This window comes from Colletotrichum gloeosporioides, assembly GCF_011800055.1.
Source record: "Colletotrichum gloeosporioides strain Lc1 chromosome Unknown consensus_95, whole genome shotgun sequence".
In the NCBI taxonomy this organism is placed as follows: Eukaryota; Fungi; Ascomycota; class Sordariomycetes; order Glomerellales; family Glomerellaceae; genus Colletotrichum; species Colletotrichum gloeosporioides.
In genome coordinates this window covers 162305-190116 of record NW_025544740.1, presented here as the reverse complement: position 1 = coordinate 190116, position 27812 = coordinate 162305, and the positions used below count along the sequence as shown (strand labels likewise).

At 50.4% G+C, this 27812-nt stretch overlaps 13 protein-coding genes across 13 annotated transcripts; 7 read left to right on the top strand and 6 right to left on the bottom strand.

Moving 5' to 3' along the window:
- Positions 1–276: 276 nt before the first annotated feature.
- On the top strand, positions 277–1432 carry GCG54_00013198 (uncharacterized protein; the record flags this gene model as incomplete). The annotated part of the gene is made up of 3 exons (XM_045413057.1): positions 277–779; positions 884–1020; positions 1173–1432. 3 exons carry the CDS (start codon positions 277–279, stop codon positions 1430–1432), a joined length of 900 nt encoding a protein of 299 aa, XP_045257618.1.
- Positions 1433–2501: 1069 nt separating this feature from the next.
- GCG54_00013197 (uncharacterized protein) lies at positions 2502–3794 on the top strand (the record flags this gene model as incomplete). The annotated part of the gene is made up of 4 exons (XM_045413056.1): positions 2502–2696; positions 2750–2858; positions 2909–3352; positions 3406–3794. 4 exons carry the CDS (start codon positions 2502–2504, stop codon positions 3792–3794), a joined length of 1137 nt encoding a protein of 378 aa, XP_045257617.1.
- A 132-nt stretch (positions 3795–3926) lies between these two features.
- GCG54_00013196 (uncharacterized protein) lies at positions 3927–5522 on the bottom strand (the record flags this gene model as incomplete). Its single annotated transcript, XM_045413055.1, has 1 exon — positions 3927–5522. One exon carries the CDS (start codon positions 5520–5522, stop codon positions 3927–3929), a length of 1596 nt encoding a protein of 531 aa, XP_045257616.1.
- Positions 5523–6169: 647 nt separating this feature from the next.
- Positions 6170–7586, bottom strand: GCG54_00013195 (Epoxide hydrolase 1; the record flags this gene model as incomplete). Its single annotated transcript, XM_045413054.1, has 4 exons — positions 6170–6348; positions 6405–6741; positions 6810–7405; positions 7463–7586. 4 exons carry the CDS (start codon positions 7584–7586, stop codon positions 6170–6172), a joined length of 1236 nt encoding a protein of 411 aa, XP_045257615.1.
- A 1526-nt stretch (positions 7587–9112) lies between these two features.
- GCG54_00013194 (uncharacterized protein) lies at positions 9113–10027 on the top strand (the record flags this gene model as incomplete). Its single annotated transcript, XM_045413053.1, has 1 exon — positions 9113–10027. One exon carries the CDS (start codon positions 9113–9115, stop codon positions 10025–10027), a length of 915 nt encoding a protein of 304 aa, XP_045257614.1.
- Positions 10028–10244: 217 nt separating this feature from the next.
- GCG54_00013193 (6-hydroxynicotinate 3-monooxygenase) lies at positions 10245–11589 on the bottom strand (the record flags this gene model as incomplete). The annotated part of the gene is made up of 3 exons (XM_045413052.1): positions 10245–10611; positions 10683–11055; positions 11106–11589. The coding sequence occupies 3 exons, from the start codon at positions 11587–11589 to the stop codon at positions 10245–10247; spliced, it is 1224 nt and encodes a 407-aa protein (XP_045257613.1).
- Positions 11590–12301: 712 nt separating this feature from the next.
- Positions 12302–14256, top strand: GCG54_00013192 (Cytochrome P450 monooxygenase 2; the record flags this gene model as incomplete). Its single annotated transcript, XM_045413051.1, has 8 exons — positions 12302–12529; positions 12578–12614; positions 12670–12752; positions 12812–12896; positions 12958–13026; positions 13084–13692; positions 13744–14111; positions 14173–14256. The coding sequence occupies 8 exons, from the start codon at positions 12302–12304 to the stop codon at positions 14254–14256; spliced, it is 1563 nt and encodes a 520-aa protein (XP_045257612.1).
- A 1892-nt stretch (positions 14257–16148) lies between these two features.
- GCG54_00013191 (3alpha-hydroxy bile acid-CoA-ester 3-dehydrogenase 1/3) lies at positions 16149–16890 on the bottom strand (the record flags this gene model as incomplete). Its single annotated transcript, XM_045413050.1, has 2 exons — positions 16149–16394; positions 16447–16890. The coding sequence occupies 2 exons, from the start codon at positions 16888–16890 to the stop codon at positions 16149–16151; spliced, it is 690 nt and encodes a 229-aa protein (XP_045257611.1).
- A 1990-nt stretch (positions 16891–18880) lies between these two features.
- Positions 18881–20859, top strand: GCG54_00013190 (uncharacterized protein; the record flags this gene model as incomplete). Its single annotated transcript, XM_045413049.1, has 5 exons — positions 18881–19136; positions 19209–19522; positions 19573–19986; positions 20061–20287; positions 20334–20859. The coding sequence occupies 5 exons, from the start codon at positions 18881–18883 to the stop codon at positions 20857–20859; spliced, it is 1737 nt and encodes a 578-aa protein (XP_045257610.1).
- Positions 20860–20986: 127 nt separating this feature from the next.
- On the bottom strand, positions 20987–21814 carry GCG54_00013189 (putative oxidoreductase; the record flags this gene model as incomplete). The annotated part of the gene is made up of 1 exon (XM_045413048.1): positions 20987–21814. The coding sequence occupies one exon, from the start codon at positions 21812–21814 to the stop codon at positions 20987–20989; it is 828 nt and encodes a 275-aa protein (XP_045257609.1).
- Positions 21815–22473: 659 nt separating this feature from the next.
- On the top strand, positions 22474–23768 carry GCG54_00013188 (Acyltransferase LovD; the record flags this gene model as incomplete). The annotated part of the gene is made up of 3 exons (XM_045413047.1): positions 22474–22567; positions 22631–23448; positions 23508–23768. 3 exons carry the CDS (start codon positions 22474–22476, stop codon positions 23766–23768), a joined length of 1173 nt encoding a protein of 390 aa, XP_045257608.1.
- A 718-nt stretch (positions 23769–24486) lies between these two features.
- Positions 24487–25752, top strand: GCG54_00013187 (putative inactive purple acid phosphatase 16; the record flags this gene model as incomplete). The annotated part of the gene is made up of 2 exons (XM_045413046.1): positions 24487–24646; positions 24707–25752. The coding sequence occupies 2 exons, from the start codon at positions 24487–24489 to the stop codon at positions 25750–25752; spliced, it is 1206 nt and encodes a 401-aa protein (XP_045257607.1).
- A 385-nt stretch (positions 25753–26137) lies between these two features.
- Positions 26138–26622, bottom strand: GCG54_00013186 (uncharacterized protein; the record flags this gene model as incomplete). The annotated part of the gene is made up of 2 exons (XM_045413045.1): positions 26138–26495; positions 26552–26622. The coding sequence occupies 2 exons, from the start codon at positions 26620–26622 to the stop codon at positions 26138–26140; spliced, it is 429 nt and encodes a 142-aa protein (XP_045257606.1).
- Positions 26623–27812: the final 1190 nt, after the last annotated feature.

Here is a 27812-nt window from a genome sequence, read left to right as displayed (position 1 = left end):
AAGCATAGCGTGCAGCACTCGCTTAGCACGTTCAGCAATCGAGGGCCTCCCTGATATTCAGGCTAAGCCCTACAGGTCGAACATGAGTGGACTGTGCCGCATCTCAGCATTTCAGCACTGAGCAGTCCCTTCGGCCAGCAAAGTCAACAACCTCACTCAGAGCCTTTAAGTAGGGGTGCTCTGTCGAGGCAGAAAATCATGACCGCGTTTGTTTGAACCACGGATGTTTCCCCTCTCGAAGCTTTGCTGAACAGGTCACCCAACTCTACCGCGGCGATGCCTTCGTCAACCGTTCAAGGCGGTATTCTTTTGAATGCCGGCCCTGTGACAACAACTTGGACCGCTCCACCATCATGCGCCACCAGACCAGTCACTGTCCAGCTTGGCAATGGCGTTGATGTTGGTCGGGGGGTTTGGCAAGAAAACTGCGCTCTGGAAGATCCGGGCCCCTACGATGAATGTGCACCCGACGTCCTTGGTGTGCTTATCGATCTACTCTTCAACGGCACGGACACAGCTGCAAGCAGTCTTGTTCTTTACCACTCACCAGGACTTGCTTGCCCATCCGCATGGACTCCTGCCGGAACGGCCATCAGATACGATACCACCTCGTACGACCTAAGCGGCGTCTTTGCCGACCCGACCCTAACGATCACCAAGACTGCAAGCTCTACCGAGACCCAAACTTTGTCTCAGATGACCCCCTACATAAACCCCGTCCCCAATATGGTCATGTCTGCTCTCGAGCCTGGAGAAACCGGAATTTGGTGCTGTCCATGGTGAGTGAATTGCGCTTTCCCATAACTTGTCTCTTTTGCAGTGCCCAAACTCGTTCTGAGTCTCATCGTCTGGACAGTATGACTGATTGATGTACGTCACACAGCGGCTACACAGCACAGCCGTTCGGCCCTGGCTGCTATTCCGAAGTACCCAGGAGCCTGTACACCGCAAATACTGCCTGTTCTGTAATCCTCCGCCCTGCCGCTGCTACAAAGGTCAACGTTACATACACCTACCATGGTAGGATGATAACAACTGAAGAGTTTTCATGGACCACGTGGACTGAGACTACGTATCCGACCACAGTAGGAGATGTTGCTTCGACAGGCTCTACAGCGTACCCGGATGCCTTGATCACCACTCAACCAGTCATACTGGTACACAAAGCGCAGGATGCGGTGGAGACAAGAGCTCCGCAATGCCCGGTTGTGACAAATTCGACATTGATTCTCGCGAGGCCAACATCCTCCGCGGAAAGCACCTCGACATCCTCCGCCAAAGGCATCTCAACTTCAACGACAAGCTCGTCCTCTGCAACAGGCACCACAGCGACAGGAGCTGCGAAGGCGAACGGGATCCCGAGAGTAGCATGTGGTGCCATGGTTACATGGTGGACCGCTGTTTGTATGTTCAATACTTTGTGGTGAATTAGGGTCGCTTCAGGGGTTGGGCCAGAGCTATTGGACGCAAGTTTTACCTGTCCAGTACCACGTATCCTCTATCTAATTCATATCCACTGTTGTATCAAGCTTCTTCAATGGTACCTGTTGCCAAGAAGATGTTCTTTAAGCACAGTTGGTTTGAGCTTTCCAGCTTCTAGAGGATCCAGAGGGCCATGCACCCTGGGTAACATACATGGTGGCTATGGCACAGAATGCAGATGTTTTCGGGAAGATCTTTCGTCTTAAAGTAGATTTTGTTCGCCATTCTCTTTTTTCTCTGCTGTCTTTTGTCTCCATCAGGCGCAGCGGACGGGAGTCGGCATGACCGTGACGAATGGCCCGAAGGGATAGCTCCGTGCCATCCGCCCCGGCCGACCGCTGCGGAATGTGGGCGGCACCCCGGAACAAAAACTCTAAGAAATTGACGAATTGCCCACCGCAGACGACGCCGTGCAGTGCCACTTAGATTGAAACAAGCATTTCCTAGCGGCGGGACGACCTGTTTACCCTGCCCGAATTGTGGGATGCCTACCGGCCCCTTACTGCAATCAGATTGGGCGAAGATCCTGATTACGCGTGCGCCTGTCAGTAGGCAGCGTAACCCCATCATAGGCCAATCCCCTTGAATTTCGTCACCATGGGAGAAGCCACACCTTGGTCTATTCTTGGCGGTCTAGTTGGCTGGACGCGCCTCCTTTACTGCTGTACGCGGAGGCGCTGTACGCGGAGGCGGATGTTTCCTGTTGCTATGTTTTTCTTCTAGTTTCTGTTTCTTTACAATAAAGGGGCGTTCTCCACAAGGATCTTCCGACTGGTAGACTTGTACACCCCAAGTAGGAAAGCTTGGTATACCTTATTGAGCCGCGCAACATCCCTTAATTCTATGGGGCTGAGTTACGCCGTGATGTGGGATAGTGATTGTCCCGGTGTGAAGCCCTCGGCAATCATCATTTCGACGGTAGAAACATCTTGACAGATTCTGTATATATCTCGCTTGTTGCCAAGATGCCCAGATGATCATGACCGACCTGTTCATCCCAACTCCCCAGACACATCAACATGCGCTCGTTTACGTTACTGACTCTGGCCGCGGCTGCCGTCCCGGCTCTGGCTGACACTCACTACTTCTACTCTGGTTTCTTCTCAGGCAGCACCATCGTCGGCGTCGAGTTCGACGATGAGACCTCCTCTCTCACCCTCGTTAACAACATCACCACCGATGCGTCATCGGGATCAAAGTGGATCCATCTTGATGTAAGCTGGTGCTCCATATGTTGGTGTAGCGGCACGGCTAACAACTTGTCTAGTCCCGCCTGAAGAACCTCTACGTCGGTACTACAGGTTACTTCCAGAGCTACACTATCACCGACGACCTTGGCTTGGAGTACGCTAGCAACGTTAGCTTATCGTCAAACTGTGAGTCCAGTCTTGAACTTGACGCCAGAACCTGAGCTGACCCCCAGCAGGCTCCAACGCCAACTTCATCACCTCGTCCACCGACGCCCCCTACACCGTCTTCGGTACCCCCTACGGAGGCGGATGCTCTTCCTTGGCCATCACAGTCGACGACAATGGTGTCCTCCAGGAGGCTACTGCGAACGTCACTTACGACAGCGCCGCCGGCGTCCACGGAACCGATATGAGCCCCAACAACGACTTCATCTACTCGGCCGACGACATGGGCAACGCTGTCTGGGTTCACTCCTACGACAACACCACCGGTGAAGTCACCGAGGTTCAGTACCTTGCTGCTGCCGAGGGCTCTGATCCCCGCCATCTCGCTGTTCACCCCAACGGAGGCTGGGTCTACGTCGTCTACGAGGCGGCCAGCACGATCGCTTCCTACAAGCGTGACGCGACTACTGGCAAGCTGACCTTCACCAACACCACCTACCCTCTGCTGCCCGACGGTATGTTTCATCCACTTTGGTTTTGCTGAACAAGCTTGCTAATCCCAACACAGGATACACCAACTCTTCCTCTTACTGGGCCGACGAGGTCATGTTCTCCGTTCCCAGCAGCAATTCGAGCGCCACCGCGCCCAAGTACCTCATCGCTGCCACGCGATCCCGCACTGTTGGTATCCCGGGATACGTCTCGGCCTTTGCCCTCGACAGCTCCACCGGCGCCATCGCCGAGCAGCTCTTCCTCATCCCCACCACGAACAGCGGTGGTTCCGCCAACGCAGTTTCCCCTGCCAAGTTCAGCGAGGACTACTTTGGCATCACGGACAGCGGCTCGAACTTCCTGGAAGTATGGAAGATTGATGCTAGTGGCTCATCCACGACTGCAGCAGCTGTTGCCCACCTCGGCCTGTCGTCTGGTCCGGCCAACATTGTTTGGTACAGCTAAATAGGGTTGTGGCCAGACATTAACTAGTGGAGGAAGTCATATATGAGGCATCTTCATAGCGCTTTGATCTTCATCAATACAAACAGTCTTGTATTCAACTATTGCTGTACCTTGCAATCCAACCTACTGAACTTAGGCACCGAACACAAACGCTGGACGTGGCTTTGCAGTTGGTCTAGTGATCGGTGGAGAGCTTTTTCTTGACCACCAATCCCAGCCATTCTTCCTGTTCCACGTGGCTCTGATCAACGAGTCAAACGCTCGAAAATCATACATTGATAACTCCTTCCCAACATTAAGCTCGCATTTCGTAATATAGCGGTTATCCGTGCTGTCTGGCGCAACTGGAGTAGGGTCGTTATTCCCAAATTCCATCTTGCCGTCGACCTCAGAAGACTCAATCCACGGGCTAGGGAGGAGGCCAGCATCCAAGACAATGTAACGGTTGGGGAACAAACGGTTTTTCATGTCATCCATGTTTTCCAAACGTCTGAAAGGGTGATTCAAGTACTGTACAGTATTGAAGTAGAAGTCGGTGAGATTCGTGAGCTTTGTGTGGATGCCGTTGAAAATGGTTTCCCACCTCCCTGAGAACGTGTAAACACGGTCGTCGTTGTACGTGAAACCAAATGCGCCATCCGGGCATCGCTCCCAATCATGCGTAGGCGTGCCCGACGTAGTCAGTAGTTCGTCATAGATACGCAGGTGAGAGGCAATGCGGCAGTTCAACAACCGCAGCGTTGTCAAGGAGGTCTGTGCCAAGACCCAGTCGAAGTGGTCATGGTGAGAAATGACAAAGTTGACGAGGTTGAGCGTCTTGAGACGCGGGAATTGCAGTCCCTTGCCATCAAAGTGACCAGGCGCAGTTCCCCAGTACTCTTGAAACCCAAGAGTCAATGTCGTCAGAGAGTCGGAAAATTTGGGCAAGATCTCCTTTTGTAGGTGAGGTTCAAATAGCCACCGCTCCTTGCAGTTAAGGTCGTGGTCGGGACCGTGTTCGTTGCATTCCTCCAGAACCAGGAGATCCAGTCGATTGATGTGTTTGACGGTGTCTGCCATTGCCGGCGCAACCAGGCTTTCAAGCGAAGTATTTTGCACGTTCTCCAGTCTCAGCCATCGGATCTTGGTAGCATCTGAATCCTTAGCCCGGGTTGCCATCGCGTTGAAGACCGTCTTGAGAGTTGCGAATCGAGCACCAAGAGGCTCAACGCCATCCTCCCACCCATCATCCCAACCCCTAGAGTCTGTCGTTTCCCCTCGGCATTTGTCGGAGAAGCGCAGATGCAACATTCGCAAATTCTTCAACTCAGTGATGCGGGCCACAGCATTAGTGAATCGTGGGAACTCGCCCTTGTTCTTCCAGTCCTCCCAGATCTCCCAGTCACCGTCGTTTGCCAAATCTTCGGGGGCACTCCTGATCACCGCACACTGAGCCACGTTGCGGATGGTGTCGTTGTCGACCATCTTGTTCCAGATTCGGAATTCGCTGCTGTCTGCTTCTTCTACATCTTCGTCTTCGTCAAAGTCGGCTTCCGGGGCATCATGGTGTACGAGTGTGATTGTCTCGAAGAGATGAGGTGTCGCAAGCGTGTTCCATTTCCGGCACACCAATCGGGCGTTGGCGATGTCATGGTAGCCATACGTGAGTTCGCCGTATTCACCCTTCTCGTCGAAGAGCGATCGAAGGATGAGACCCAGAACCTCCGTCGGGAAATCGTTCAGTTCCATGGTGTGATTGCTGTGATAGGTGTAAACAAGGAGAAGAAACTCGACCTCACTGTCATCCGCAGAAGTGCAGTTCAGCTGGCTTGATATATGAGAAGGCAGCCCCCACTTAGTCGTGAGTGTAGCTTCAGGGGTCTGCAGGCAGCACTGTGGCAGCCTAGAGCTGCCAAAGGATTGAGAGGCACAGAGCTTGGCTATGCTAGGTCTGCTACAGCTTTGCGATTTTACCGCCCCTCAATGGCGTTCCAAAGACATCAAATTGACGGCTGAAAGTTGACCAATTTATCTTTTTATAGATACTTTCAAGAGACCCAGGCCGATAATTCTGTGGCTGTCTTGCAATGCGTGTATTCCTATCTCAACTGGCTTAAATTTCATGACGTATGGCAAGCCCAGATGTCTCAGTAGGTTCCTCACAGACAAAACAGGCTGGGCTAGTGGCCACGGGAATAACTAAAGCCGCGTTGATGCTGCCGAGTACAGAGGTTGGGGCACTGAAAAGAAACGCCACACGTTACAACCAGGTGTTCTGAGAAAAGCGAGATGACTAGAAAAACGCATTTTTGTCGTTGGTTTCGGTGCTGTTTTAATCTCAGCTAAGTTCCGACATTCTTCATGGTCCAGAAATCAGTATGAACATGCACCATCGCTCAAGGCAGATATTCAGGTCGAACCCGGGAGTCTACCAGCCTGCGAGAAGGCCTGAAGCCCCCACTAACCGACTCTGTCTCTGGTTTGTTAGGCCAGGCTTTCGAGGCCAGCTCCCGGACGTCCTGCATGAGACCCTCAGGATGCTCCAGAGCAGCGAAGTGGCCAGCATCATCGCGTTCTGCGAATAGTTAGAGAACCAGATGATAGCCTTTCTGACCTGTTCTTTTTACTCACCTTTGTAGAAAACTAGGTTGCCGGTTCTTTCCACAGCGCGCTTCGAACCTGGTTCGGTGTCCCACAAGAACGAAGTGTATCCAAAGGGAACCTTGATCCGGTTTTCTTCTTTGAGTGCAAACTCGGGGAACTTGTCATGAGTCGGACTCTCGAAGTAAGGCAAGGTCGAGGGAAGGATGCATCCGGTGAAGAAGTACAGCGATGCCGTCGTTAGGATCGCCTTCGTCCAGAAGGGCTTCTTCTGGTTCTCAGGGTTGGCTGCTTCGTTGTACTTCTCGCCAACCCACATCAGGATACCCATCGGGTTGTCGTGCAATGCAATTCCGATGGTATGAGGCTAAGATGCATGCGTTAGAATGAGCTTTAGGAGCTCGATGGAAAAGGGCCTGCATTGCAAATACTCACTCGGCTTCTCATGCAAACCGCATAGCCCATGTGGTTCTTGAGCCAATCCTCATTTCTCTCCGCTACTTTCTTCTCTCGCTCAGAGTATTCCACGCCCTCAGGCATCGGGCTCGGGGCGAAGTTGAGATGCACGAGCTTGCAAGAGTCGGTGTATTTGGCCCCCAATTCACGACCTACAAAGGATCCCCAATCGCCGCACTGAACCATGTACTCGTCGTATCCCAACTTTTTCATCAGCTTGTCGAAGACCCGCGCGTTGTCCTGAAGCTTCCAGCCAGCGCGTGGTGGCCAAGACGACCAGCAGAAGCCAGGCATGCTAGGTGAGACCACATGGAAGGCCTGTTCGTCAGGGTTGCTCGGGCGTGTGAGCGGCTCCCAGACCTGGCTAAATTCCCAGAACGAGCCAGGCCAGCCGTGGATGGTGAGGAGGGGAATCGCGTTGGCATTGTCCGACTTGGCATGAACGAAGTGGATATTCAAGTCTTCGATGGTGGTGATGTGGTGTGGAACCCTGTTCATCTCTTCCTGGACTTCATACCAGTCGAAATCGTTGGTCCAGGCATTGTACAGATTCTCAGCCCAGCCATACTCAGGCCCTAGGAGTCATAGTCAGTCAGGCTTAAGTTCAATGTTCACATATGCAGTGATTTTACCGTAGTTTTTACCAGCATCAGGAACAACTGGTCGACCTGGTAGTCGTGTGTCCTTGAGCTTGCGTCGCAGCCGGTCAACCTCTTCCCGCGGAATATCAACTTTGAAGTCTTGAATCTCGGACATGATGATTTAAACTGCTCATTTGCACAAATCCTTGAAGATGAGAAGTCCGAAATAGCAGTAGAGAGTAGGTGTGCTAGCAGCTCAAGCAACCCCTCTCGATGACATCGGATGAACACATGTTTCAATGGTGATGTAATCACGACAGAGCGACCTAGCTCCAAATTGGCGCGGGACGCTAGCTTGCCCAAGCGGGCTCATTATGGGCATTGAAGCGCTTCTGTTGGCGTATCAATGTCTGGAAATTCGGCTTTTGGCCGGTAAAGAGAGGATCATTCACGATTATAGAGTAAAAAAAAAAAGCATCGCCTGGTGTTGTACTTAAATGTTTTCCCGTGTAAAGACCGATTCTCCGATCCCATAGTGGCCGCGGAGCTCCGCGAGGTGCTGGACCCCATCCAGTGGTCCAAGTGGATCTCTTCGGGGGATGCTCCGGCAGCATGTCCGTGCTTCCACACCCTTGCCAAGTCTTTGGTCTTGTCGAAGTGAGGTTCTGTGCGCCCGCCAGCGCGTTTCGATTCATGTTAAGGTGTTCTACGAGGTGTGAGAAAACGACACCTAATAGTCTCGATGATTTCTAGACATCTGCGGCAGCGGGTTAATGAACAGTACATGCATGGCAAGGGTGAAGCTCCATTACACTCGGGGTGACATGGCGCCCTGTTGGCAGCGCAGTGTGAATAAACTCGATAGTTGTCTTGCCGAATGGGATCGAACACACGTGGGATCGCGCTAAAATAACAGTCTACGTTGTTGACAAGACGGTTCTTGGTTTTGAGATTCTCTGCTCATTGGAACAAGCCATGGGACGATCGGCGAAAGGTCCCGTCCGACGGCCGCTAAAATCGCCGACCTCCCAGTGTGGGAGCCGGAACTTGGTTCCCGATACCGAAACCGAAGCCATAATCTCTGAAGGGGTCGCGTCGTGGAGTCTTTAAATGCCAAGCTGGGTCTCAATTGTGTCAAGGGCCTGAGATATTACTGGAAAACCCGAGAATTACGACTTATTCGTACCCGTATGCAAAGGGGCACTTTTCGCCTAAGTCAATCGACCGTAATTCGTACATTAGGTAGCCAACTGGTACGACGATTACTCAACAAAGCCGGACCACACGAAAGCGATAAAAAGCACACGTCCGCAAGCCCAAGGATCCAAAGCCCGCGGGCTCCGCGGAAACCACGGCGCATATCGAGCAACAGAGGGTGCACAACGAAAATCGCCAGCACCGTTTTATCAGCATAGTTGAGTTTCGGACAGCTAAACGGCCATTTGATGTACCAAAGACGCTGTTTTTTTTTTGCAGAATTTGACTCAGAAAAGTTCTGCGTTGTGATCGCCGACAACAACAACAGTGCCCGAGCGGTCACCGAGAGAGTTCCATGCCGATGTTGTTCTCACATCCATCCACGTCTGCGAAACCGATGACCTCACCAAATGAGGAGCTATTTATGTCGAAAGTCGGTTTGTCCAGAGTTGAAGTCTTTCGAAGTCGCGCGCCACTCTCATTTTCAGGCCAGACTGTTTCGTCATGGTCGTTCTCATTGCGGGAATCACCGGCAGCCTAGGGCGTCGTTTGGCGAGAGCTGCTAGGGCGCGCGGCTTGTCAGTTCGGGGTTTGGGCCGTGACCCCACGAAACTGGAGACGGACCTTCGTCGGGATCTGGAGTCTTTCGTCACAAGCCAGAACTACTACGACATTCCGGCCTTAGACGCAGCCGTCACAGGAGTTGATGCTGTCATTTGTGCTTACACACCGAATCCTGTGCTCGACCTCGATGCGAATCTTTTACTCCTGCGCGCTGCCGAGCGTGCGAAGGTCAAAATATTCATCGCTTCCTCTTGGAACAATGACTGGACGAGAATCAAGTTTGGAGAATTCGAGCACTACGACTCGCACATCGCTTTTGAGCAACAAGCGGCAATGACAAGCCCCATCAACCCGGTGTACATCTTTACAGGGGTGTTTGCGGACTTGCTATACACTCCATACGGACCCGGCGGATTTGATATTACCGGAGACATACCCGTCATGAAGTATTGGGGAGATGGAAACAAGCAGCTTCACTCTTGGACAGAGCAGGATGATGCAGCGGCTTGGACCATCGAGATCCTCCTAAACGGAGAGGGCGTCAGGGAAGGCAAGGGAGGTTTCTTCAGGATACGATCCGGGGAGCACACCATCGAGGACCTAGCGTTGATATACGAGGAAGCAACTGGAACCTATGTCGAAGTAAGGCGCCAGGGTGACTTGGTGGATCTAGCGAACGAGGTCGCTGGCAAGCGCAGGGAGAAGGGCAGGGCAAGATACTTTGAATATCTACCTCAAACGGCTGCACTCATAGCTGATCAGGGGCTTTGGAAGATGAAGGATACTGTGTCGTTGGAACATATTCGTAGGCCGACTGCTTTAGAACAACATCTTAGGCAGAGATTTCGACAATAACGACCAACGTTCTAAAGTCACCACGTGAGAGAGGACTACTTATCTAATCACAAGATCTCAAAAGTCAAATAATCTCCCCAGTGAAATCGTTAATTGACTTGGTCCCAAGCCCAGTCAGTTTGCAACGTATAAGAACAAACAAGGTTGTGACGTATCTGCAGACCCTGTAATTCCAGTACATTACAGACCTAACTGCTGTCACAACAATTTATGGCACTTAATGATCCTTGGACTTGAGTAACTCCTCGATTCCATCATACGTCCAGTTGAATCTCATTCTCTGCAAGATGACTTCGGGTGAAACCTTGGCAGCTGCAACCCTTGAGTTCAGTTGAACTTGAGAAGCTCTCGGTCGCCTCGCACTATCCCATGTCTTCAATAACCCAGCGAGGTCATTTGACGTAAGACCTGGTCGCAAGAAAAGTCTAAAGGCTTCAGCATCCTCAAGTGCTTGATTTGCACCTTGACCCTGGTAAGGTACCATAGGATGAGCGGCATCTCCGATAAGTGCCACGTGCCCTCTTGTGTAAGAAGGAAGAGGATCAGCGTCTCTTAACTGATAAAGCTTGACAGTTGACAGACTCCTTCAAGGTCGCATAAGTCAGCACGTGACGCATGGTTGCAGTGTAGAGTGAAGAATTGGCTGTTTTCTTACCTCATTATGGTGTGCAACCATGGCGGAAAGTCTTCAAAATGGCGAATCATCTCTTCAAGGTCGCCATTTTGAGTCCATGACTCTTGACTTTGTTGTTTAAGAATAGAGTCCGGGACAGCACAGGCGAAATTCATGATTTCTCTGTTTCTGCACGGATAGATCACAGCATTCCTGTTAGACCCATCTGCCGCGATGAATGAGGCCAAGAATGTTCCCTCTTCAGACTTCAAAGCATCTGGTATTTCTCCAAGAAGTTCCGTTACCTGGGAGAGAGGAACTGTGAAACGGTACAGTGAGATGTTGGCTGGCACTGGCGGTGGATGTTCCAGCCCGACAACAGCTGCCCGTGTCTTTGAGTGGATGCCATCAGCACCTTTTCGAGTCATGTTAGTCTCTATAAAACAATGCGAGAGTGATTCATACCGATTATCAAGTCAGCTTCAACTATCGATCCGTCCCCCAGCTGGATCAAACCATTTTCAGGGTCAACATTTTCAACACGTGACTGAAGAACGATCTTTGCTGGCTTCCCAGGCCATTCCAATCCCTCGCCGGTCGCAGCCTCAAAAAGCGCGTCTTTCAAATCCTGCCGGTGAACCATCCACCATTCTGAACCAAAAGCCTTGGCACAGTCCATTCGGGATTCTTTGAGTAAAGCTCCAGTTTGGTCGAAAGTGCGAAAGCCGCTTGACACAACAGCCTTCAGAGACTCCTTGGTAAGTCCCAAAGACTTTGCCATCTTTGTGCCGTTAGGTCCAAGACCAACGGCTGCTCCAGCCTCAGCTGTGTCGGACGCGTTGCGCTCGTAGACGGTGACATCATGTTGCTCGCGGAGAACTCGAGCCGCTGCAAGGCCGGCTATGCCGCCTCCAATTATGACGACTCGCAGAGGCGTGTGCTCAGTCATTTTGGTGAAATCTGTTGATTACTCTGGTTTCAAGCAGAACAGTCGCGTTTGGGTTGACTTCTTGAAGATGACATTTGCGTAGAGAGGGATGCCTAGTACACGGGCTTGATGAGGTCACATGTTCCACACTTAGAATGACGAGATTTGACATCTCATGACTCAAAGTTCTCATCGGCCTCCATCCCACTCGGCTTGAATGAACTAGTTCATACATCTCGGTCAAAATGAAGCCATCTGTTTCCGTGAGTTTTGATGGCCCAAGCTAAACTTCGTGTCGCCGGCCTTTCCGGTTGCCCCACCCGGATTTCGGATTCCGGAAATCGGAACTCACAAGCTGACACCGCATCCATGGAAATTGCTCACCCTTGCACGCGGGAATCTGGCCGGAGATTTAGCATTGTGTCTTGGCTCGTTGATCTTCCGTTCCCGTTAGAAGTGGTCGATCATCCGGCCAGGGTGGCCGCATTGTCATCGAAACCAGGGTCTTGCCCACCAATGAGGGATTCACGATCTGTAATTGTCACGGCGAGTTGCGGACTCCGGGGTGGCGATGAGAATTCTGCGACAGAGTAGGTTGCTGCGCCAAAGGAGAAAAATTGTCATGTCGTCAATGACACGATGATCCTCCATGTAAACTTGATTAAAAGGAAAAGAATCCATGTTAAGGATCACGGCATCTTCCATGAGTTCCAACACTTAGCTGACTTTTGAAATGTCAATCTCAACCTTCTACCATTCCATGGCTGATTTCGTGGCGGCTACGCCAGCAGTCTGGGCCTGGGTAATCCTTTGCGGAGTTGCCGCCCTGGTAGCCTTCCGCAACTCTATGCCGAAGACACCCAACGTTCCTCTCGTAGGATTCGATGTGAAAGACGCCAAAAAACGGAAAGCTCAATACAGCTTTGATGCCCCAGGAATTGTTCAGAAGGGATATGAGCAGGTAGGAGGCAATTGCCGGTTTGGAAGGTTGAGCTAATGATTGCCTTAGTTCAAAGACCGTATCTTCGGTGTCGACACTGCCGATGGTGTGTATATCCGTGAAGCAGTTGAAAATCGGTGTGGCTTACAAGCAAATTTCAGGCGTTAAGCTTGTATTCCCTCATCAGTATGTGGAAGAGATTTCCAAAGAGCCTGGGTTGAGCTTCCACAACTCCCTTGATCATGTAAGTGGCGTGGCTGTGGTAAATCCAAATAGGCAAGACTGATAGATTAATCTATTTAGGATTTGCTTATCGACTACACCTACATGGGAGGGCTGAAGGAGTTCTCTCTAACTACCTTCAAGAAAGAAATCATTCCCCACCTGCGTGAGTGGCTTTGCATGGAGATTTATGACGCCAGCATGTGCTAATGGTCACACTCACACAGCAAAGTTCATTCCTGAGTTCACTGAACTTATCCAAGGCTACATTCCTGATGCTCTAGGAGACAACAAAGGTAATGCCTTACTATTTCTGGTAAAGCACGCTTTTTCTGACGTTTGATACTTCACAGACTGGACTCCGGTGAACATATATCCCAAGATGCTTCGCATGCTCGGTACTCTCACCGCCAGAGTTATGATTGACAACAAGGCACCACACAACGATACATGGATTACCCTAACTACGGAGTATGTCCAGTCTGGCATATTATATGCTCATCAGCTGAAATTCTGGCCTGGCTTCATGAGACCGTTGGTTCACAGATTTCTGCCGGAATACTCAGAGATTCAACGACAATTGAGTGACGGGCGCTCAATTTTAGTGGAGGCCATTGGGAACTTCAACAAGAGAGAGAACCAAGGATCAACCGAACCACAGCCGACGAGTGTCTTGTATCATATGTCGCGCAAGGCAGCCGGAACCTCTTCGTCGATCATCGACATGCACCTCAAGGAGCAGATGAATCTCGCAGTTGGAGGCATTCACACTACGTCCGCCGTTTTGACACAAACTCTGTTCGAACTCTCTTCTCATCCCGAGTATGTTCCGGAGCTGAGGCAGGAGGTTGTTAATACTCTGCGCAAGTTTGACGGTGTTCTCTCAAAGGCAGCTCTGTGGGATATGCACAGGCTTGACAGCTTCATCCGTGAAGCCCATCGTCTAAACTCACCTAATCTGAGTATGGAAGCTCACGTTTTCCCGATTGACAAATACTAACTGAAGTTTCCAGCTACCCTGCAACGACGCGCAACAAGAGATGTCACCTTATCAGATGGCACATTCATTCCCAAGGGCACCAAGCTAGAATTCCCCACCTTTGCAATCCACCGCGATACCGACTTCTACGAAGACGCAACCAACTTTGATGGATACAGATTTCTGAGGAAGCGTCACGAGGATGAGGAGACCAGTGCCAAGCATCACTACGTCAGTGCTCGCAAAGATATGTTGGGATGGGGTTACGGAAAGACAGCTTGCCCCGGCCGATTTCTCGCCGATATCGAAATCAAGCTCATCGTTGCCTTCATCCTTCTGAACTATGATATCAAGAATCCAGAGGGCCAAGGAAGGCACAAGAGTGTGCACTTCGAGAACCAGGTGAGATAAGCCTGATCGCTGTCCTGTTCATTGACCACACGATTATTAACAACATGTCCAGGTGTTTCCTAACCCGTCGAACCCGGTCTTAATCCGAAAGATTCAGCGAGGGAAAATCGATAATCTAAAAATTGGGAAAATATAGGATGTTCATTTCCGAAAGAGGTTGAGGTGTTCTTTACAAAAGCTACACGCAGTCGCCTATTATACTTTGTTCTTCTCTGCCCCTTTTATCCAAGCCGACTCAATGGTCGGAACGCCGCCCCCTTTAACTCTGCGATCTTTCTTAGACTTCAAGTAGCAAAAGTTATAATCCTCTCCCTGCCTATCTGAACTTTTTCCACTGGTTTTTCAGGCGACACCAATGCAGGGCCCCGACGCGCTTTGCACAGAAATTTTGAATGCCGCGCAGAGATTCATACAATCCTCCATTGTTGTGAGCGACACTTGGCCAATGTCATGTTCTGGATAGTCGGTCGAGCATTTGCGTATGAACGTAATATTCAAGTCTGGTATTTTGTATTCGCGAGGAGTGAGCGTTGTACAATTCGGTAAGGCCTCTCCTGGTACTGGTGTAGCTTGCTTGGGCACTGGAATGCAGCTTATGTTTCCGCTTGTTGAAAGGGGTGAACATGGCGAAGACACTGAAGCTTGGAGCCTGCGTATCAACCGTAAACATCGGTGTCAGATTAGTCAACATGGGGGCCGTACTCTTTGTAACTCTGCTCCATTAGGCCCAGATCCTTCGCTTTTGATCCTGCAATGGCGGATGCAGCCACAACACCGGCCAAGAGCGCCAAGCAGAGTAAACCCAACCAGAACGATGGTTTCCTGATGCCACAGACGAGACTCTCTCTACGCTCTTGCGATTGAACGTGGGTTGAGCAATTACTGTTATCACCAGTTGTGACATTCAGGAATTGCTGGCCATGACCAGGGGTACCCTTGACAGGCCCAGAGAGCTCAAGGCCCCCAAATTCTACAGGCATCAGTTCCGAAAAGTGGTCTTTCTTGTCTTGTTGATTTGCAGATTCGAGAGGTTCGGGTAAGGACACTGATGGAGTGTCTGGCGGGGCCATTGGCGGTTGTGGCAATTGATCGGAGAAAATCGACGATGTCCGCTGGCTAGCCGGCAACCTGTTATTGGGTGACTTGATACTTATATGCAAAGCGGACGCAAACACTAATGGAAGGGGACTGTATTGTCGATTGACAGATAACTGCTGCCAATCTCGGTCAAATCTACACGCGAGAGGGTGACAGACTTTTTGCGTGGTCTAAGATGTCTCTGTCATCTTCTACTCGAGGCCTCGAGAATGGGTAATATGTTCTTAGTACAAGATATTTGACTCATCCCTCGTTATTTATTCCTTCTTATGGTACTATGAAAAAGCTCTCGGTATCTAAAATGACAATCAAACGGCGCATCACGTCCGGTGGGAGGTGTCTCGTTTATATCTGGATGACTCAAACCTGACCTTCTGAAGGTGTCCTAGGTTTTATCTTTTACCGGTCGGTGTACTGACCTTGTATGTGTTATAGTTAATCCATATCTCTATCACGCTGAATGCGGAACGGCTGACGTGATATGAAGTAGAAACATCATGGAGATCTTGTGACTGAACCACTAGTTTCAACACAGAATCTGTGTGACGTTCATCTCGGTACAGGCCTGAATTGTCTGGCTGTGTATGAGACCTTGATCCCGATTCACACCAGCACAGTGTGTGTAAACGACAGAAAGTCAAAGGACAACAACTTGAAGCTAGAGGAATGTCAATGTAAACATCCAAGACAGAGTAATTGATATCATGAGTGCGGCGAAAATGGCTACACGTACTCTTGCATTTGAAGATCATCTGGGGATAATTTGCGAAACAGACACCGCCTTTTCTCATTTGCCCATTGAGTGACGGCCACCGGCTCATCTTGTATTGAACGACTAGATTCCTAATATTCACCATGAGATGGTTCACTCACAATTCGAAAACGTCCCCGTCTTCCAATCAGGTCCCAAGATAGCTAAGCGGCAGACGCTCACAGCACCCGCTGCGGCGCTTTGAGGTCCTTGAAAGTCGGGAAATCTGGTCCCGCAATCGCCTCGACAAGGTTGGTTTTCCATGTGAGATCCTGTGCATACTGCGCGGCAAGATTGACAGCCATCATGTTCAGCGCTGTATTGCTGGCGGCGTATACCTTGTACGGAAGCACGAATGCCTTTGATAATTCGGTCTTCAATGCGAGGCTATCGAGTTCTGACGACACAAATACAATCCGCTTGGTCTTTGTCAACTTAGCCAGCAGTGGGAGGAAACGGGAGGAAGCTGTCGGTCACGGCGAAGGTGCCAAATACATTGGTGTCGATCACCTTCAGCCACTCGTTGCGCGCCCATGGTCCCATTGGCGAGTTGCCGCTGATGCCTGCATTCTTGATCAAGACATCGAGGAAGCCGTACTTGTTGGACAGGTAAGCCACTGCTTCATGAATGGACGTATCTGAGGTTAAATCAAGAACTAGCGGCTCGACAGAGTTTCCTTTAAGTTGAAGCTCTTGGGCAGCTTCCTCAATCGCATCTTTTCGCCGCCCAGTAATGACTACATGGTCGGCTAAATTCTCGGCTGGCAACATCTTGGCGACTTTGATACCTATGCCGTGGTTGCCACCGGTCACCAAAACGATCGTAAGCGGAAGAGACAAGATACTTAATAAACGACTGGCATGAGAGGAGCTAGGTTGCACGCTGTGAGGGACTGAGGATCGTGTATGTATGACAGTCATGTTGCCCTTTTATAGGCTTCATCTCCCTGTGTAACGGTTTTCTCTCATGAATTCTCTTTCTTTCTTCCCTTTTGAAATCTCATCGAGTACAGCTCGACGCATCCTGAGGAAGCATTCGGGCGATTGAAACATCAAACCTTATTACCGAAACCGAAGACCTGATGGAGGCTTCACCCATCGATCGCTCCTACTCGCTGTTTCCTGCACATTGATTCAACGTATCGGCCTCGGGTTTATACAGTATTTCCGGCCGTATCCATCTTCCCAGCAAATTGCCCTGTGGCTCGTCTTTGCCTCGACACGTCCCTTACACGTGCAGCAGCCCCCCGCCATTATCAGCCCTCGTCGTTCATTCTTGCTGGAGTGTCTCTTTGAAAGAAGGATCTCAAAAATCCAAGCTTATTTCTCATGGTCAGCAGGTTTGCGAGAACAATTGGTTGCAAGGTCATTGCAGAATGGAGGACGTGTGACTGATCGACTTTCAGAGCTGCTTGTGCTTCTTGAAAACTATACAAGTTCTTACCTAACAAGGCTTCGTATAGTAATCAGCTTTTTGATCAGATCAGGGCAACTGCAGTAGACTGGCAGCTGCTGCCTGAGGTGCATCTGTCGGAGCGCTTGACAACTGAAGAGCTTACGTTGTGATGCACCTGAATGACTCCGAACGGGCGCGCCGTAGTCAGGCGTCCAGGCTGATGTACCGGTTGGACGAATCACAATCTTTGATTCGGGAACGTCGTGGAACATTTGTGTGACTACGCAAGCACTTGCTCATGCTGAAGGTTCTGTGTTAAGTTGGCCACATGCGGGAAATTGAAACAATTGGCATAATTCATACAGACCAAACTACATAGTATCAATATCTTTGGACCAGCAGAAATCCGGTTTACATGTGTGGCTAATTTGCTGGAATTTGCTGCCACTCGAGGGCGGTCTTTGATGTGAATGATACAGCTGATAGATTCTAGTGGTACCTGAGACCGTCGTTGTTCAAAATCTCCACATTTCATGGACAATTGGAACCTGACCTAGACCGTTCGTCTGTCTGGAAAAGGTCTGCAGTAAAAATTGTTCCCTTGTCCCGTAGGAGCTTGAAGCTCTTTGGTGGTCGCCTGCAACATGATGATGAGCGTATCCCACCGGAACACCGGATCCCGTCAACACCAGGTCCGCGAATGGACGGGTCATATGGACCCACATAGGCCATAGCGTTTGACAACTTACTCCTGCATCTCCCCTTGCAGGACTGTTTTCCGTCCGAAATCCGACATCACATCAGCTCAGCTTCCCGGAAGAGACAGTGTCTCCCACCAACTTCCTCAATCCAGTCCACGCCGCAGGTACCGTGCCGCATCTACCGTAATCGCGGCACCCTCGGATCTGGATTTCCAGAAACGAGCCACCATTCCGGCGATTGCCGGTAACCTCCCCGCGAATGATGGCTGACTTGGAACAAGTGGCTGAAGAAGCCGGGCCGAGGAACCGGGCTGTAAGTCACCAATGACGTGGTCCACGATACCCCATGCTGACTCCAGGCTTAGTGTGATTTGTGTTTCTCGAAGAAGGTAAGTTAGAGCCTCAGTCATACTGACTTTGGCTAACTACCAGGCTAACTTACCGTGTAAGATCAAATGTGATAGAGATGACCCCTGTGCCAACTGTGTGGCAGCATCTTCTCCATGTCTACGAAGACGACCAAGAAGAAGAGTCAAGCACACAGCCGATCCAATGTCAGTTTTGTGATGAACCTAACCTTTGAAGGCTTGGCTCCCATGTTATTAGCCCGACCCGTCTCTGATTTAGTACAATCACAGTCAACGCAGATTTCAAACCGCGGCCTATCTTCCCAATTGGCGCAGATCTCAGTCACCTAGAGCGCCTTCAATCACTTCAAATCCTGCAACCGTTTCAGCAAGACTACAAAAAGCCCCAGAGCCTACTAGGGATCTAAGTACCGAACCACAGTGTCAAAAGACACCGGTATCTCAACATGGGAGGCAGTCAATTTCGTCCAGTAGCACTGAACGAGGGCCTGCAACTGTGCAGGCTCAGCATCATATTCAAACAGAGCTTCAAAGTCGAGCTGGACTGGACGAGAGCAAGCGGCAAGTGTTGGAGTCGGCTCTGGCTTTCGCAACAAACAATACCCTCCCTGCACTCGCAATTGACCCGGATGGCTACACGTCGGAACCCACCGACCTCTCCGATGAAAATCACTATCCATCAGTTGAGACCCTTCATTTCATGTTGAACAGCAAGTTCATTCCCTCAAGGAAGTTACGACGATGGGAAGAAGCAGGTGACTGACTAATTGCTAGGCCCGAGAAAGGAGGCTGGATTGTGTTTCATACTCGACATGGGTAGTGTAATCTCACCGAGAACGTTTGAGAAACAGGGTCTCGACTTGATCGAGAAGAACGTATCAGGTGCAACTTACCTCCACTATACAGTCAATGTCAACTTTCTGGCTTGGATCTATCTCGGGGCAACGAACTCAGAGCCCGGCACTCTGATGCATGCGCATCTGCTCAAAAGGCAGCAACAGTATGAGAAGAACATACTTATAGCCCTGCATCGTATTGGGGTTCTTGACCCCCCAAGTATGTCGCTGTTTCAGGCACTTTTATCAGGGGTAAGCGCCAGTGAGTATGTACATAGTTACCAAAGACTGACGGCGCATAGACGATGTACATGCTACTCTCTGGCAAGCTGGAGAAGTGCTGGCAATTGAGTACTGCTGCCTGTCGCACATGCATGGCTCTTGGCGGCCCGCAACTCATATCAGCACCATCTGACAAATTCGGGTCTGAAGAAGCGCGATACGGACTTTCTCTTTGTTACATGTTCGATAAAGCGTTGGCTTTGAGCATGAATCGTACAGCATGTCTGCCTGATATGAATCTCGATACTACAGACCTACTTGGCCCTGATCCAGCAAAACCGCATACACACCTGCTCCATGTGTACTTACGGCTTGCCGAAATCCAAAATGAAATCGTTCATGGCTCCAGAGAACGAAGTAACTCGAGGGACATGCTCTCCAGGGTTCAAGGCATGCAGCAGGAAATGTGGAAGATCAAAGAAACTATTCGAGAGGTGAGACGATTCTTTATACTGCTGGCACAGAAGACGCCAAAGTTCTGACATGACGCTAGTTTCACAACACACAGCTCCAATCTAAAGATAGCTACTTGAGAGGCGAGTGGATGGGAGTAGACTTCGCCTACCATTCCGTCATGACTTCTGTGGTTAAGCTCCATCCATACCTAGCGGAAGACGTTGGGTTGCACCAACAACTCCTTGGGTTCGCTCGAACATCGCTGTCGTCTTTGAATGATATGCTGTTGCATGCCAAAACTCTTACAGACATTCATAACTTTAGGGTTTCTGTTTCATGGTGAGTTATCAATCTGCGGTAATTGAATCCTTATTAACACTACTAGGCTTGTGCTTTTTTATCCACTCTATCCTTTCTTCGTGCTTTTCACCCACGCAGTCAGTGTCTCCAGCGCACAGGATTATCAACTACTAGCAAACGTTACAAATGGCCTTCGAGAATTCAGCGGACAAAACTCAGCTTTGATGGGCGTTCAAAAGCTGTTTGAGGGGTTCATGGCTTTGTGTAAGCCAACATTCAGGAACGACTCTCGGACTCAGACTTCAAATGTAGTACAGGAGGCAACACAGTCCACAGCAAGAGGGACAAGCCCACTTTCAGCGCAAGGGTCTTCACAGGTACTGGAAGCATCGGAACAAAACAGAGTTGCGGTGCCCTGGTGGACAAATCCATTTGCAACGATTGCTGAAGAGGATGCAGACAACGCATGGAGCTCCGCTAATGGTCATAGTTCGGGGGCCATTCCAGACTTCAGCTCATTGGATGAACATGATCTGCTAACAGAGTTGTATAACACGCAGCCATCTATTGGGTGGATCGATGCATCATGGCCTTCAGCAAGTCATCCGTAATTGCGATCAAAATTATTTTCACGAGGTTGAATCACAGCATTACATTTTCATGTCTAAACTTTGCGTCTGTGGCATTTGTACGAAGACGTTGCTCTGTCGGTCTACTCGACTTAACCTACACCTGGAACTAATCGAAAAACATTCCACCGGAAACATTTATGCTCGCGCCGTTGATCCAGCTGGCTCTCTCCTCGGCCAGAAACGAGACAGCGAAAGCAACATCCTCAGGCAACCCAATCCATCCATCTACTGGAGTCCGCGCATCAAAGATCTGAGTCAGGAATGCGTTGCCCATCTTCTGAAGTTCGCCGAGGAATTGCGGTGTCTTAACGATACCGGGCGACACTGCGTTGACTGTGCAACCGTAGGTTGGCGGGAGATCCTTAGCGAGACATCTGGTGAGAGTTGCGATAGCCCCCTTGCTAGTTGCGTAGGCCGTCTGAAGGATCTCGGGTGATGTAGCAACTTCGGACGTGATATTGATAATTCTGCCGCCGCCGCCCTCGGATTTCGGAGGTAAGTATGGCAAAGCGGCCTGTGTTACAAGAAATGCGCCCCGAACATTCGTGTTCATGGTAGCATCCCAGAGATTGACCGTGGTGTCCTCGACCTTGGCAAGCGTCGCCTTGGCAGCATTGTTGACGATAATGTCAATTTTGCCGAACTTGTCGACGGCGGCTTTGACGAGTTTAGCAGGTCCGTCTACAGTGGATATATCTGCTTCAACAGCTATCCAAGGGGTGTTTAGGCTGTTTCCGACTTCGTTGGCGGCACCCTGCAGATCTGGCCAACCATAGTTGATCACTACCGAGGCACCTCGGGCTGATAGCTCTCTAGCTACTGCAGCTCCAATGCCCGAGGACGATCCGGTGATGAGAGCCACCTTCCCGGCGAGAGCGTTTGGGCTTGCATCCCGAGGGGGGTTAATACGCTTGCGGCTCGCGATGGCTTCCATATTGTTTGTGGACGGCGTTTTGGCGTGGACGTAGAAGACAAGCTTTCACTTAAGCAGATCGATTGAGAAACGGTTTGCTGAGTGTCTTTGATACTAAAATGACACAAGATTCAAGCACTTGGTCGTTGAGGTACATATCTAAGACCAAATAGACTATCGAGGATGGTCCATCCCCGATGCAGCCGCCGGCTCCGATCGTTGATCCAACAAGCATCTCTTACACGGAAAACTTGTGCCACTTAATTCCGCCGGCCCAACAAAAGGATGGCTCTAGCCAATTCATGACCCACGTATCGTCATTTCCATGGCGATGATTCGGTTAGGTGGAACCCCCGCCTGCAAGCTGCACGGCCCCGGATTTCGGCCGGAACTCGCACCATGATACTTTCCGGCACCGCCTCATAAATCCATGCCTAGGCCAAGGCAAGATTTACAATCTTGGTTGACCTACAATACTTACTAAGCGGGATTGCCGTTGACATGGTGAAGTTACTTCAGCCTACTGCTGAGGGCTGTCGTTAATGGATCCGCGGAGTCAAGGCCAATGCCAAAAGTCGCGAATCAACCAGGCAAGTCATAAGTTGACTGTCACTGATCGCAGCGAACTTGAAAATCCTTGAGCTAGACTAGCTTGATTTCTTTCCTTCTCATCAATCAACATGTCAATCTCATTCGAGGACACCTGCGCTGCCGAGACGCACCCAGACGCCGACGGAGTCACGGGATTAGCCGTTTTGGCTGTTAACAGCACCGGTAAGACCATCCGATGGACTAGCAAGAACACAATCGAGGGGACTGTTTACTCACTCCTTGTAGGAGTGCCCTTCATTGAGAAATATTACGGTAGAAGAAGCGCTATCGGGTCTGACAAGATCGACAGCAATAGTGCTTTTTGGATCTACTCCATCACCAAAACTATCACAGCTATTGCAGCCCTGCAATGTGTTGAGCGCGGCGAAGTTCAACTCGATGAGCCCATTTATGATATTCTTCCTGAGCTAAAGGACTTCGGTGTGCTTGGCTACGACCAGACAGGCAACATTGTTCTCACACCCCACAAAGAAAAGATTACCCTTCGTCATTTGCTATCTCACACCAGCGGAGTAGGTGTGGATCTGTTTGATCCGCGTCTTCAAGCATGGCGGATGTCACGCGATGAGCACCCTCAAGCCTTTTCGGGAGACTCCAAGAAAGCTTACACTATTCCCCTCCTGTTTGAGCCTGGCCAAGGATGGGCCTATGGAGGCGGTGTCGAGTGGGCCGGCATTGCTGTTGAAAGACTGACCAAGATGAAGCTTGGAGAGTATATGAAGAAGAACATCTTTGATCCTCTGGGAATGACTAGCACAACATTCCATCCGGACAAGAGCCCGGATGTTCAGAAGCACCTTGTTGAGACCAGCACGAGGATTTCAGATGGGACACTCGTGCCGATGACGGGACCATACCCCGGGGTGACTGAGGATGACAGTGGCGCCATGGGACTCGTCTCAACGGTCCCAGACATCGCAAAGCTCACAGCCGATCTCCTCAAAGAGACGCCGAGCTTACTTGGACCAGAAAACCTGGCGGAGTTATTCTCGTCCCAGGTCAGCCCCGATTCACCGGCAGCTAAGATGCTTTCATACGGAGCGGTAAGTCTCTCCCCAGGGCTTGGATTGAAGCGATTTGAATGCTGATGATTGGAATAAAGATGATGTATGGCCGCCTGACTGGGGAGCCGTATGATCCCGAGAAGGTGGGGCAGGCTCCAGGAGCGTACTTTGTCAAGAAAGATACGCAAGGTCTGCCCGGTGGAACTCTCGTGATGACAGGAATTCCAAATCTGGTGTGGTTTGTCAATCGTGAAAAGGGAGTCGGCGGGCTTTACGCCAGTGCCATCATGCCCCCCGACGATGCGAAGAGCACCGAGTTGATTGCTGGTTTCTTGAGGGAGGTCTTCAACATGAACTGAGCAATCGCATGCAGCTTAGTTCGTCTAGTAACTGAAAACACAATGGTTCGTTTCCACCGCAGTCATACTGCCTAGACCGCTTAACAAAGATTGGCTTTATCCCAAATCCTATTCATTGACTGAGAATGAATTGACAATGGATGTCCGTTTCCCCACCCTCTGCGCCGGCGCCTGGACCCCACGCTTCGGCCCCGAGCGTCCACACTTTTCTTTGACCGGGGTCGGACGCCAACTTGAAAGCTGCCAATGCCCCGAGCGTAGGACGGATGATCGGACATTGCTGACTGCACGTCCGTACTTCAGATGGTATCTTAGGTTAGATCAGGTTTTGATAGTTGACAGCTCCCTCAATTGATCACGGAGTGTCTTTCTCGGTTGGGATATTGAATTGACCCCATATCTGGCAGTCAAAGTTTATGTTGGGCGTTTGCGGCTGGAAATCCGAAAGGGTCCCCACGTCGCGGGTTCCACGGCTTCCATGAATGTTCAAAACCCAAGCCTCCCTTCCGTACACACCTGCAGTTCTGTACATCTGTATGGCCTTGGGCTGCATTCGTGAAACAGTGCTCACCAACTCTGTAGGTGCGAGCGACCAAAAACATCAGATGATGACAACATATATACCGAGAGGTCTTGTGAGAAGGATGAAGGTTTTTAGACTGATATCACTCGCTTACTCGGCTGCTCTCAAATTGGCCTTCGCTGAGTGCATGACACGATGTTCAGCTTCTGGGTGTCAGTAGCCCTCTGGGCAGGCCTGTCTTCACAGGTTCCGGTGCTGGAAACGAGGCAGAACGACAAAGCTTCTAGGCCCCTTCAATTCAGCAGTGATGGGAACTTCAAGATTGCGATTTTTGAGGATCTTCACTTTGGAGAGAGTAAGCTTATACTGTTCATTGAGCGGCAATAAAGAATTTGCAATCGCTGACAGTATACAGATGCCTGGTCATTCGGTCCAGCCCAAGACAAGAAAACTGTGAAAGTCATGAACGATGTTCTCGACAAGGCCAAACCAGACTTCGTTGTTTTGAATGGCGATCTTATCACTGGCGAGAACGCATTTCTCGAAAATGCCTCATTCGTTCTCGACCAGATTGTCCAGCCTATGCTAGATCGCAATCTTCCATGGAGCAGTACATATGGCAATCATGACTATCAGTTTAATCTGACTGGCGGTGACATTCTCGCCCGAGAGGGAAAATGGGTCAATTCCAGGACTCAGAAGATGGTCTCGGGCGATGTTGGCGTCTCCAACTACTACCTCCCAGTGTACGCGTCGGATTGCACCAAGGACAGCTGCGCTCCAGAGCTTCTCCTTTGGTTTTTCGATAGCAGGGGTGGCTTCAAGTATCTCCAAAAGGATTCGTCAGGCAACCAAGTCGGTAACCCAAACTGGGTGGATGAGAGCGTCGTCTCATGGTTCAAGTCTACCAATTCCGACCTGGTCAATAAACACAAGAAGAACATTACCTCACTTGCGTTCGTACATATTCCACCAGATGCCTCACGCGCCGTGCAGGCGAAAGGCATCGACCCGGCCAAGGAGCCCGGCATCAACCAAGATAACCCCCTCTCTCGACAGTCCGAAGGATGGTGCAGCGATGGCACCAACAAGGACACGTGCAGCTACGGCGGCCAAGATAAGGCCTTCATGCAAGCCGTTACTGCGACTCCGGGTATGCTTGCAGTCTTCAGCGGCCACGACCACGGGAATAGCTGGTGCTATAAGTGGAGCGGCGCTGTCAACGGGCTAAGCGTTGAGGGCACCGGTGTAAATCTGTGCTTCGGTCAACGCTCGGGTTATGGAGGGTACGGAAACTGGATTCGAGGGTCGAGGCAACTGTCTTTGACGCGAGACAATTTGTCAAATGGTATTGTGGACACTTCAATACGGCTGGAGTCCGGCGATGTGGTCGGGTCTGTTACGCTAAACTCAACGTACGGACAAGATCAGTATCCTGTTACTCCGGATCAACGGACTTAAGGCATCCACAGCTTTCAGAGACCTTCACAATGGGGGGCCGTTTGAACTTGAAAATTGGTTGGATGTGCTTTTAACAGCTTCCAACAGCCCCTAGTCCAGATATTCTGATTTTTATGAACATATGATAGCCAATTTAATCCCAATACAGGGTTCTTTACCGAGACAAAAGTCGAATCATCACGTCAAAGTCTCTCATGTGCAGACTGTGAAACTGACGAAGCCCCTACTATCACTGATAACTGACACAGAGATGACTAGAGACACACGGCTTTCCTCAGGAACATGCTTCAACAATTGTATTTCGATCGCGTGCTGCTAGTAGCATTCTTGAACCCTCAAGCTATCATTCTGGCTTCCGAAGGGCCCATGAAAACGACAAGTTATCTCACTCGTCCTGGGTAGCCTCTTCAGTCACATCTCGTTTGGGCGGACCGTGCGGGTCACCCTTAGACGGCGGAGCAGGGCCGTTGGGTCGCTTCACAAGTCCCAGATCTCGCTTAGGGGGAGTTGAAGGATCGCCCTTGGAAGGCGGCGCTGGCCCATTAGGCCGCTTGACAAGCCCGACCAAGGAACGCTTCGGGGGTCCGTGTGGATCTCCCTTCGAGGGCGGTGCCGGCCCATTGGGACGGCTGACGACCTCGATGTCTCTCTTCTCCTTGTTTTCGGCCGATTGGGAACCTCCAGATAGAGTCGCGTCGGAGTTTCCCAGGCTTCGGGATTCGACGGTTACCTCATTGCCGGAACTGACCCGGAGTTAGTCAAGAAGCCAAGCGTGGACGTAGTTGTTATATAAACTTACCGCATCTGAGGAACGCCGTAAACCCCGCTGAGGCTCAACGCCATGAAGGTGGCGACCTGGAGGAACTTCATTGTGGTGATGATCGGGCGATGCAATACCTTGATTCTTTGCGTAGAGGTCTTCAAAGAGAAAACTGGAATAAGTGGCAGGAAATGCGTGTTTAAATGATTTGGCATAAGTCGCAATTTTGTACTCGGACGGAGTGGACGGCTGGTCTTAGAAGTAGCCGGTTAAGCTTTATTAATTTGCAAGGTTGAGAACGATCCCTACATAGAATAGGACGGATGTTTGCTCCGAAGCCTGGGGATGGTAGTTCCCCAATTGATGTTGATATTTGGTATTCCCGCCGGAAAGAACACAACTATTAATTTTCTGGAGTCTATTCATTGGAATATAACGACTCAACTCGGCCTTCTACAGAAACAAAACACGATGTGGTTCCAACTCACCACTCTCGCATTAGTTGCCAGATGTTCTGGGCCCAACATCAATACGACTTCTTAGAGTTCAGATCCAATACTATTCCAGTCTACAACGTGACATACAATATCAGACCCCCAAATTATTGCGAACTTTTCCTACACGCCGAAAAGAAAGCAAGTGTTGCAAATATTGACGTTGATTGGCCTGGGTTGAATCCAGAATTGGGGCCGGCTGTGCTTGTGGAGACCGGAGCTTAACTGCACCACGGGACACAACAAGAGGCCGAATGGATTGAATGACGCAAGCAGCAGCACCATGAGGAAATTTAGGGCGGGACTTGCCATGACGGTGTCTCGAAGATGTTCCCGCAACTCTGGTTGTTGGGTATTGCTTGCTCCAAACTCCAGCTAACTTCAGTCATCCCGTCACCTCCGGCACCGAAGATCTACCCGATTGGCCGCGACGGTGATTGAGACGAACCCGACGTGATCGAATGATACGCCAGATAATTGACAGGACATCTTTCTTTTGAAGGCGTTCTTTTGTCGTCCGTGCGGCTAAGAGCAAATTTGGACATCGTGATTGAACGCAGTGTATCGTTCATCTATAGTGCTACCAGGCAACAATGTGCGGCGAGTGATTGCTTCCGCGGCAGCGAGACCAGGTGCATGAATTTCACAAGAACTTTCGGTGCTACAAAATACCTAATTATAAGGATACCTTTGCGTAATACACAGCCAATTCGATTCGACGAAGTGAAACCGCCTAAGTGCCTCGCTATCAAACCCACGAGACTACCTTTTTGGTGACAAACCTTTTGAAATTTAACTCCGATAGA